Source organism: Podarcis cretensis, assembly GCF_951804945.1.
Source record: "Podarcis cretensis genome assembly, chromosome: 3".
NCBI classification, from domain to species: Eukaryota; Metazoa; Chordata; class Lepidosauria; order Squamata; family Lacertidae; genus Podarcis; species Podarcis cretensis.
Genome location: NC_137172.1, coordinates 103,619,481 through 103,631,167, shown reverse-complemented (window position 1 = coordinate 103,631,167; position 11,687 = coordinate 103,619,481). Strand labels below are relative to the sequence as shown.

The following is an 11,687-nucleotide window of genomic DNA, read 5'->3' as shown; positions in this document are numbered from 1 at the left end:
ACACATGCCCCAGACTCAGTAGATCTTGGGCACTTGCTAAATAAATTCCATTTATCTTTCCTTGCACCAACTAAAATGCAACAAAATAGTAGGCAAGCTTAGGAGTTCTCCAGGCTGGATGTTGAGCGAAACCGCAGAGGTGGTAGTGAAGGCACGATGGTTATGCAATTGCTCTGGCATGTATAGAAACCAGAATTATGCCCATGTTATATTAAGATCATGATGTGGGTCTATCAGTGGCGTACCAGTTTGGGAGCTTAAGTCATATGTGACTCAGAAAATCCAAAATAGCCACATGGCTGAGGGAAGGATCCATCCAAGACCATGGAGAATATGGCCAAGAATCTCCCCATGGGCCTCACTGTTCTTACCCTAATGACATCCTGTGGTAAAAATTGCATGATACATTCCTGGACATTATGGGAGATTCCAACCATTTCCCCCTCCCTGACACTGATGAGAAAAGGGGCATTCTGTGGACACCAGGAGGAGGAAGCCAAAGTGTAATTGGGCTGACACATCCACAAAACATATTCTTCACCACAAACTTCAAGACGCTTGGCCAAGCAAAACATGACCATGCTCAATAAAGAATGTTCACCTACTCGAGAGGACCTCTTATTGGGAGAATAATAATTTTAGGATTCCCACAGGATGGGGTAATTTTTACAGGGCGTGTTTAGACAAGCTTGCATCCAGCACAGAAGAACACATGGGAAGTTACTGCAAACTTCCCTTGGCATCTCTCACTGTTTTGCCAGCTTGTCGGAATATGTAGATGCCTATGGATCCGCCTCAGAAAGCTGCCTTATGTCAGGTCCAGTCCAGTATTGCCTGATCCGACTTGCAGCAGATCTCAGGCACACCTCTCTCCTATCGTTGGCTGCGAGGTCCTCTTTTACATGGCATTTCTGGGGAATGAACCAGGGATCTTGCACGGGGGTTGGCAAAGTTTTTGTAGCTTGGGCCGGTTCACGGTCCCGCAGACGCTGCGGTGGACCGGAGTGTGTGTGCACACACATGCACAAACGCTATTTCCGGCGCTCCTTCTGGCACGGAGGAGATGTGATTAGCTTCCCATTGGCTGCAGGAGCTTCCCACAGCCAATGGGAAGCCGGCCAGCGTCATAGAAGGCGGTCCCCGCTCTACTCCGCACAGGTTTAGCGCAGTGCACGGGAGCCAACCGAGCGGGCGGTGGGGATCCATGGGCCGGTTAAATGACCCCCATGGGCCGCTTGTGGCCCATGGGCCTTAGGTTGCCCACCCCTGATCTTGCACATGCAACACCTTTGCTTCTCCATGAAGCTATGGTCCCACCTTCACTTGTTAAAGCAGTATCAGGTCCAAACGGCATGTGATACTTATCATGCAGTTTGCCCTTGGATGATTGCTTTTTCTTTCACAAATGTGCTCCAGAGAACCCTCTAGAGCAGTTTTTTTTTTGGGGAGCGCGGGAGGAAAGATGAAGGGAAACAGGAAATCCCATTGCTCAAGCAGACTTCTGTTGTGTAAGCAGACAGACATCACTGGATGCCCTCTACACTCTTTGCCTGCTCTTTCTTTTATTTCTTGCGCTTCTTTAAATACACTGTAATTATAATTTGTGTGAAATTCTCTTGCATTTGACTCTGGAAACTTCTAATGAGTACTGGCTAATTCACCATGACTACCTCAGATAGGAATTCCCAGGCCTGTGCAGGTCTACTCAAAAGTAACGCTCACTGGATTTGATTGGCTTACGTTCAAGCAAGTATACAAATGGTTGTTTCCCCTGGTACAGCAGACTTAGGGAGCAACATAAACCAAAGATTCGCTGGAATGGTGTTAGGATCCAATAGATCTGTGGCTCAGCTGCCAATACCTGGTGCAGCCAGGCTCTGCTGGCATAAGTCCCACACCCTGGCTCAGCCAGAGAGATACACCTCTCTCTAAGCTGAGACTGGTGAATTTAATACTGGTGTAAGCCCTGGGGGAGGGACACAGGTGGCTCTGTGGGTTAAGCAATAGAGCCTAGGGCTTGCTGATCAGAAGGTCAGCGGTTCGAATCCCCGCGACAGGGTGAGCTCCCGTTGCTCAGTCCCAGCTCCTGCCAACCTAGCAGTTCAAAAGCACATCAAAGTGCAAGTAGATACATAGGTACCGCTCCGACGGGAAGGTAAACGGTGTTTCCGTGCACTGCTCTAGTTCGCCAGAAGCTGCTTAGTCATGCTGGCCACATGACCCGGAAGCTGTATGCCTGCTCCCTCGGCCAGTAAAGCAAGATGAACGCCGCAACCCCAGAGTCGGTCATGACTGGACCTAATGGTCAGGGGTCCCTTTACCTTTAAGCCCGGGGGGTGGGGAAGGATGCTCTGGAAGATGGGTGGAAGTGAGGCTGGGCAGGGGTGGTGAAGTACATATGCTGGATCCTAACTTCATTCAGTTCAGTCACATGACCTGGTAACTCAGAGGTTACCCAGAGGTCTATGCTTGCAAAAAACGGTGGTGCATGCCAACCTTTTAAAGACTCCCCCCCACCCTGGTCAGGCTTAGGTGAGCTCAGGAGGTAGTAGCCCTGCTTCTGAACAGATAAATTATGCCATTTTAATTTAAGGCAGCAGAAGTTCTGCCGGCTTCCTATACTTAGGACACTAATACTGGTATGTGAGTGAAAGTAATTCCTTTCTGATTTTAGTATGCCACACACACACACTTTTATAAATGGGAGAAACTTACCTATTTGCTCTCAACAGACAGCTGGGAGAAAAATAAACTCCTATTCCCCAAGCCATGCAGCCAGGAAAAATGTAAATAAATAATAACATAAAAATACAATAAATTTATTTTTATCAAACAAAATAGTGCTCCTTCCAATTGTCCTGAGACTACACAGAAAGAGGGAAGGGAAACTTAAGAAGTGGGGGGATGGGACAAGAACCATAAGCAGCTTCAGGTGGTGCCAGGGGTTGCATTAAAGTGACGTTGGGGGTCAGATGGGATGCAACTTGGCCACTTGTGCTTTAGTACAAGTGAGGGAGTGGAAAGAAGCATAGCTGGCATGCAGAACATCTGGGTCATTTGAGGATACATTGACAGGTATCTGAAAAACACGGTATTCTAGGACTGAAATGAGATGTAAGTATAGATAACATGTGCTTCCTAAGCAAACTTCTGGTTTGAAGTTGGAAGTGTGGGGAACATATCATCATTTAGGTAAGGAAGCAGCGAAAAGATCATGGGTTTCATGTATTCCCTTATCCTTCATATGCACTCATTTCTTGTTTCACAGAAACCACAGGGCGCCAGGCTGCCCAAATTGGGACAAACTACAGTGTGACCAAGCTACAGTTTGCATCCAAACTGGGAATACACTTGAAATCATGGGTGCTGATTGTAGCTTGTGCACACCATAGTTTGCTGGATTTGGATGTCACGGCAAACTATGGTTTGCACTCGCCCGAAAAGAAATTAATAGAATGCAGTGGGAGGTGGGAGCATATTAGCACAAAGTTTATTCATGATGGCTGACCAGAGCCAACACATATTCAATGTCTTGCTTCTATGGTCCCAAACCAATTTCCAGCATTCTGTATTGCCTAAGAGATAATCCGAGGTTTCTTACTACTCTGGGCTAAATATTCACTCAAGTGTTTCCAGCAGTATCGAAGTCTGTTTTTGTTTGGAAATAAGATTTCCATTTGCACAAAATGCTAAGCAAACCATACAATGTTGACTTTAAGATTAAACTCAAAAGGGACTTTTCGCATCTCCCCAGCAGGAAGCAAAGGAATGCCTGTGACTGTGTTTGTAAATTTTAAAGTATTAAAAGTAACAGATACAGCCTCAGTTTTTTAAAAAAACAAGCTCACAACACAGAGATTTTCAGAGAGAATGAGACATCCTGGAGACCCTCGATAGGGGAGGTGCTTAGGAAATTCATGAGTCTCCTTTAGCTGATCCATTTTTGCCCCTGGAGAGGCTTCCTGCAGGACGCTAAATGCATAAAACAGCATGCTCTAAACAGTCATGCTGCCTCACTACGCAACCCTAACCAGGAAGATAACGGATATACAAGAAAGAGGAATGTTACTAGCTGCACATGTTTGAGTCCTCTTCTCAATCTAGCTGAAGGAAAAGACACTGAATAATTTGGAACAGCAGATGATTATATCCTTTTCAAAAAGAAAAACGCAGAATCTGAAAATGGACCACAGAGCCAGCAGCAGCTGAGACAGATCTGCCTGACAACTTTTTAACCAAGCTTGGGACTCAACAAGAAACTGGGACTCAACTCCCACCCCCCACCCCCGCCAGATTCGCACATGTCAGTGGGGCACTGACTGCTGGAAGACGCTATCTAGATAACCTTCGCTCTTTAACAGCGTTTGATCTTCTGATTTATAAAGGAGAAAATGTGGCGGCATGTTTGCTTTATTCTGAGCTGCAATCTCGCTCTCGTTCTGGGATTCAACTCCTTTAGGAAAAACATAGAGACCCTGGGCAAAAAGCAGTACCAAGTCCAGCATGGCTTGTGCAGCTACACTTTCCTATTGCCTGAAACAGAAAATTGCCGTTCTTCTTCTTCTACCTCCTATGTTTCCAATGCAGTGCAGAGGGATGCACCTTTAGATTATGATGATTCCGTACAAAGGCTCCAACTTCTTGAAAACATCCTGGAGAACAACACACAGTGGCTAATGAAGGTAAAAAAACCCCTGTATTATTTCTATCCTACATGCGGCTTCTTGCAGCAGCACAATTTGCTGATTTGTTGTTTTCCCTTTTGACGAGTGAGTACATTGAGTTGTGGAACATTTCATTCACTTGCTCTTGACAAACAACTTGGTCGAAAACATTTAGTACGACTGCATGCTATTTACAGCCATGTGAAAAATCCAGCGTGAGGAATTTTGTTTCCTGAACTAGAGCAACGGGCTAACTGATTTATTTGTTCTAAAATGTTGCACCATGTTTTTCAGGGAGGAAAAAAAAAAAGCTTTCAAACCTGTATGCTATGAACAGCTAGAAACAGCTTCTTTGTTTCTATCCATATTATATTTTCAGAATGACATGCGGCGGGTGCAAGCTCACATGCACGCAACTGTCAGATATGCAGGGTTTCATATGTGGAATTTACTTCCAGTTAAATTTGCTTAGCACTGCAGGCAATAGTTAGCATTATTAAGGTCTGATTCACACCATGAAACATAGCAGGAAGCCCAATTTTACACTGTATGTACCCATAGCTTAGCGTATAATGTGCAAGGAGGGATCATTCTTGTGTAGAGGCTGTGAAGAATCAAAGTTAATTGTGGCTTCCTACAGTGTGCAAAATGAGATATGCTTGAGTCCCAAAGATTTGAATGGGACTTTGGCAACGGTATTCTTGAACAACAGCTCTGTGGACTGGCGCAGAATGTATCTGTGAATATTATTTTAATCATTTTGAATGTCTTAAGTTACTGACTTTGATAAACGGATTCAATTTTGTGTGTGAAATAACGTTAATTTGGGTGGCGTCTGGATTAACTATTGTTTTGTTCTAAAAGTCTCTGTGTAATTCCTGCACCACTAGACTATGATGGATTAATATGTGATAATTGGTTAGTTACAAACAAATGGACTTGTGAACAAGCATCCTACATTGAAAAAGCTAACAAAATCACTTTCTAGACTATCGAACAGTTTATCTAGACTGTATGACAGTTCAATCTATTCATGTTTACTCTGAAGTTGAGATTTACTTCAAAGTAAGTGTGCAAAGGATGGCATCGTAGACAAACTGAATAGATAGTGCAGCTTAACTGCATGATATCCTTGCAAAGTCACATGATACAAGACATGTCTTCTGAGGATGAAATACATGCGCTGAAAACCTAAGCCTGCTGATTCAGAGGTAAGGTCCCATTAAGTTCAGTTAGATTAATTCTCTAGGGTTCTTGCTAAGGACTGAAGCTTTAAAGGATCTCATTTAATATCTCAGTATATTCATTAGAGAAGGCTGCAAATACTTAGAGTACAGCATCACAAAAAATTAAAATCAATATAGGCCCTGTTTGAAGCTTTTAATCAAACATGTATTATGAGCTGTTATTGCAGACTAATGTGTCCCACACCTTCCTATGATAAGAAGCAGATAAGATTATAAAGTAACACTGAAGTTATGTGAGAGAATTTAAAACTGCATTTAATAATCTAAAATATGCTTTAGGGAAGGTTGTTTAAATAGCTGTGTATCTAGCAGAACGATCCTAGGTATGTCCTTTCAAAAATATGTCTGTTCTATTGAGTTAAATGAGACCTTACTTCCCGATAGATGGGCTACAATCTTATACAGATTATTTTAGAGCAAATCCCATTGAACATCATGAGCGTTACTTCTGAGTAGGCATTGGTAAGATTGAACTTCAAGCTGCAAAATGTTTACCATAAATGTCATGCCACCATTCATATAGACAGGTAGGTAGGTAGACGGATAGAAAATGGGTTTCAGAACCCAACTTTATGTCCATTGTTTTTATATTTACTTAAATAACAACACTGAATTACAAAAAAGTTTACTTTCCACACCCCCACCCTTTTACTTTAAGTAAAAAACTAAAATAACTAGGAGAGTCAGGATCAATTGCAAGACTGCCACAACACATTTCTCAGGTCAGCAATTTTATTTATTGCTTTTTCCTATAAATCTCTGGGAATTTCTTTATGACAAGCACATTCAGCAAAGTCATTAAAACCAGGTACTTACTTTTGGAGGTCAGTCAATCCATTTAAAAAAACAAATAAACATTCTATTTCTACATTTTATCAACTGACAATGCAATTGTGCAGAAGTAAGGTCCATTGGGTTAAAGAAACCCTAACTTTCTATTGGATGACATTGGTTTTGTGTTTGGCTTGTCATTCCTTTACATAGGGCACTTAGGCTATCTTACCCTCATTATCCTCAAGCAACTTAGGTCCCAAACTGTTTTCCTAATGAAACCTAGTAAATAAGAATAACATGAAGAAAAATCCATAAGGATCATTCCAATTCATTATTTATAAACTCTTTTATTTATGCTAAGGCAAATTAATGTACATAACACATGGATGCCCTCGAATGCCACTTTGTAACCATTTCAACCGGTTCTGGAAAATCTGACAAATTTAATTTTCCCTTTTTCCTTTAGTGAGCCTTTGTAAACCCTAGGAACTACTTATTTTTGAAGGGTGCTTGAAATAACACTGCCAGCATATGCACAAAATCTTTGTTTCAAATGCATTCTACATCCTCACACAGTATCACATTTCCCACCTTCAATCAGTCATCAAAAGGAAATGTTATCTTTCTGAATGGACACCAAACTGTCTGAATGGAAGAGAGTGGAAATCACTGTGGATGCCTCACAATCACAATAGGAAGCTGGAAGGTGTCAGAGTTGCTGTGCATTCCGGAAACTAACAGAAAACCAAGGCCAGTGTTTCAGACGTTCCTAGAAAACCACAACCACCATGGAAGGGCTTGCAGTTAAAATGAGATTACTATTATTAGCACACCACCTTATCTTCCAATATCTTTTAAAACCCCTTTTCTAAAAATCCCAATTTGTCTGACGTCTGAGCAAAACTAATATCTGGCATACCAAAAGAACAGGCTAATTTAATACGATATGTTCCAGCAAATCACAGTTCAAGAGGAAGTAGAATCCTATAATGCATATAAGATTCTGCACCACAATAGTCTTTTGAAGTCTGCCACTACCCCGGAATTTTCTATTTTTATTTAAGTCTTCCCAGTATTGCAGGAGAAAAACAAAGCCTGCTTGAGTTCGTTATAGGCTAAACAATCTATTACATTCCCTTGTAATCAATTTCTAAAATACTTGATAATATAATGTTGTTTCCAAGAAACAACTATTGCTATTGTTAGTCTACAGTTGCAGTATGTTCAAGATATGGAAAAATGAGGCTTTTACCCTGGTGTGGTTTGCAAACAGGTACAGCCATTAATTTGATTCACAGCTGCTTCACAGCAATAGCCTAACATATCAGACGAAGGGGTTGACAGATCTGATGGTCGTGTAGTTACATTATTACAGCTAGGAATGTTGACAAATGAGATGCGCTGCCCTCTCAAGAGAGGCATGAAATAGTTAAAGGTTATCTGTGATGGAGAATAAACTAACTTTCCGCTAGCTGTTCTGAAAGGACCGTGCAAACCAACTGTGGAGATGCCCACAAAATAATGGCTCAAGAAATCTTTGCACACTCTCTCACACAAACTTTATTCCATGTACATAAGCTTACATATATACACTCAAACTGGCCAAATGCTGGCAAATATGCCTCTACTTCCCCAAACCCTACACCAGTGGTGTCCAAACATTTTTCAAAGAGGGCCAGATTTGATGAAGTGAAGGGCCATGAGGGCCGACCAAAGGGCTGACTAAAGTTGTTAACTCCAGTGTTGTTGAGCTTTTTAAGGATTGTTGTTGAGGGTTTTTTTTTAGGGTTTAAGTTGTTAAGGTTTTTGTTTTTTAGGATTTTACCCCAGGAAATTAACTGCCACAGGGGCCGGATTGAACCAACCAACAGGCTGAATTAGGCCCCCGAAACGGACTTTGGACATGCCTTCCCTAACTGACACTTAGCTGTGCAGATTCACATTCTCTTCTGTAGGCCTGTTTCCCTCCTCATTCATGTCTGTTATACAGAGGAACCTTTGCCCCTCGCCCGGGCTCTTGCCATTTCCTCTCCCTAACATCTCAGCATAACGTGTATTACAATAATATTGCTTTCCATGCCGTTATTATATCCTCTGCTGAACATCATTGATAGGGAGCATGTAATTAAAAGCCACGGGATGCATTTGTAGTATTCAAGGGAGGTGTTGGTGTTGCTAGGGAACCTGTTTATTTATCGGCATGGAAGGCACAGCAGCTGCTTGGCAGTTAGTGCAGGGCCTTGTAATCAAAGGAGTGCGCAGGATGAGACTGGCATAATGGTTGCTGATGATGCAAAGGTAAATGAAGGGTCTGTATGGGCTGCCTTGCTGGAAATGCTCTCCTCTGTAGTTTTGACGGGAGAGAAGCATTTGGGAGATGTCTCACAGGGAGAGCAACCTAGCCTATTCACAACCTTGGTTTCATATTCCACAAAGTATCTCTCCTACCCTGAGTGGTGAAAGTGGCTTTCTGAAGGAGGGCTAGCAATGGATCAATTAAATACCACTTACATCTTATCAGGCAATAGTTAGCACATTTCGCATGAACAGTGCCATGCTTGGCTAGCCCCACCTCCAGACATGCTGGCTTGCCTTAACTATCTCTGCATTCAGTGGACCAGGAACCCAATCGTGTGGAAGCCTGCAAGCTTTCTTGCTGCAGACTTTCATGCCAAATGCGCAGACAGCAGGGGACAGGACAAGCCAGCATGCTTGATGTCAGGAGTGGGACTAGCTGGCATAGCCCTGATCACAATTTGATCAGTGAGCGGGGAATAGAGAATTCAGCTATTTGCAGAGACTGTTGTCTTCTGTAAGATTTCAGAAGCCAGGTCCCCCCGGAAGCTTTAAAATGCACCCCACCTGTCCATAGCAAATGCAAACGCCGTAGCAAATGCAATTGACCTGTGCCAGCTTTTGTTTATAACCATTCTGGCATCTAGGACAAAGTGCCTTTAAGCATGAATAGAGTTCCTTCCACTCCAAGATCTTGTTCTCTGGAGGCCTTAGGTATTACAACACCCTACGGAACCTGTGTCAAATACTTAAAGGATTTACTACTCCCTTCCCATCGAAGAGCCTTTATGCTCGCGAGATTAAATGCTTTCCCTTCTGCAGCAACTAAAGGCAGATTCTCACACACTCCATATCAAGCCCGTTTGTGTGCCTGCAACCAAGAAGTATACCAGATTCAATGGAAGACATTCTCTTAGATTGCCCTTTACATAGCAGACCTTGCCAACTGATGCTGAGTAAAATGTTGGACCTCTGGCCCACAACCCAGAGGAGAAATCAAATGAGGTTTCTCCTGGCAGATCGGGACAAAGATACCACTGCTCTAGTAGCTTCCTTTTTAGCCACAATTTTGCCTGAAAGGGTTCCCAACGAACCATCCCTTCGGGAAATAGACCCTATACCCCTTGACAGCTTCAACCTTGTCCTTTAATTATCCCAGTGATCTGAAACGTTTTATATTGTGATGCCAATAAAGGTACTTGACTAGAGTTCCTTCCGCCTAAAGGAAGTTTAAGAAAAGAAAAATCTAAGGACAATATTCATTTTTGCCCCTGTCTGAAAGGTGGCTTGGGATGTGATGGACAGGCAGTTGTTTGACTAATGCATATGAAGCTCTGGTTCTGCATTGAGACAGCTGGTTCATCTGCATGACTTCTGGGAGATCAACACAGCTGTATGCAAGGTCACCAAATGCACACTGCCACACAGCCCAGGTCATCTCCTTGGTTCTTTTACAGGTGACGCTGTGTGCAGCCACACAGCATGCATTTGGGATGCAAAGCACAGGGTATAGGAGTGCCCTACACAAATGCGCAATCATCATTCCCCAGCTACCTGGCAGTCTAGACCAGGACCACTATGCTGAATCTCTAACGGGCTCGTCTCCTGGTGTTCCTGAATGCCAAAGGCCTTGTTCCTGTTTAGAGATGCTCGCTAAACAGTTGAGAAAATGGACAGCAACAAGCTCACTTGAGAAAGCTGGCAGGCTGGTTATGTCCACTCTTAAATCAGGGAGCATGACCTATGACTCCTGCAGATCTCCAGAAGACGTTCATTCACTCACACACTTGTACTAATGCTGTCAGGTGACATCAAAATGCAGTAATAAGCAAGGCTGCTACCAGAGGCACCAGCTTGCAAGGGCGATGGGAGGGGGGTGATGTCACACACATGGTGTCTGGATGCTGGGAGGCGCTAGGGACAGAACCAAACCTGGTGGCCACGCAGCTTCAACACCCATTGGCTCATCCTCCACCTCCTCTTGGTGCCATCACTAGCAGGAGACTGCTTCAACCCAAGGAGCTGCCACTGGAGCTGTGCCACAATTGGCTCTGTACTTTTGGGGCATGGGGGGCCCTACTCCTGAAATATAGACAAACCCAAAAGGACTCAGCCCCCAGGAGCTGATGCCCCTGGCTGCACACTCATTCTTGGCTACATGGAATATCTGGAAATAATGCTCGGAGTAACAGGCAGCCAGCTGGGGAGGAACTTCAGTTCAGTGGTAGAGTAGATGCTTCACTGTCTCACATTTAATCACTGGCACTTCCCAGTAAAGAATCTCAGATCACAGGGCTGGGAAAGACCATGGAGAGGGCACTGCTAGTTAAACCAGACATAGTGAGCTAGATAGACAATTGCTCTGACTCAGTTATCAGGCACGTTCATCTGCGTTCAGCATTTGATTTGCTTCCCTGCCATACTTTGAACAGTTCTGTTCAAAAGCACAGAACTGAGAACAAGCACAACTTCCGGCAAACTTTTCATTCCCCTGTTCCTTTGCACATGGAAGGTGAGCTTATTTATTACAATTATTGATGGAACTGCCATTCAGACAGATGGATCAATGACAACATCTCACTCAGTTGCGCTCCACGAAGGAGCTCCTGTGACAAAACCTAAAATGACTGGACCAAAGTTCAACACACCCTATTTTAGATCACAAAATAGACCTCTGGGCTTGTCCAGCTTTGTGGGAAAACATTCT

General features: G+C 43.4%; 2 protein-coding genes across 2 annotated transcripts in view; one reads left to right on the top strand and one right to left on the bottom strand.

The window, feature by feature from the left end:
• Nucleotides 1-11,687, bottom strand: part of MCPH1 (microcephalin 1) — a 119,750-nt gene that overhangs the window by 32,522 nt on the left and 75,541 nt on the right. The gene's annotated exons all lie outside the window — the stretch shown is intronic.
• Nucleotides 3,930-11,687, top strand: part of ANGPT2 (angiopoietin 2) — a 51,134-nt gene continuing 43,376 nt past the window's right edge. The window contains exon 1 of the mRNA XM_079969932.1: nt 3,930-4,682. Within this exon, the coding sequence (XP_079826058.1) occupies nt 4,392-4,682 (291 nt within the window). The 5' untranslated portion in view covers nt 3,930-4,391. The remainder of the gene's footprint in view (nt 4,683-11,687) is intronic.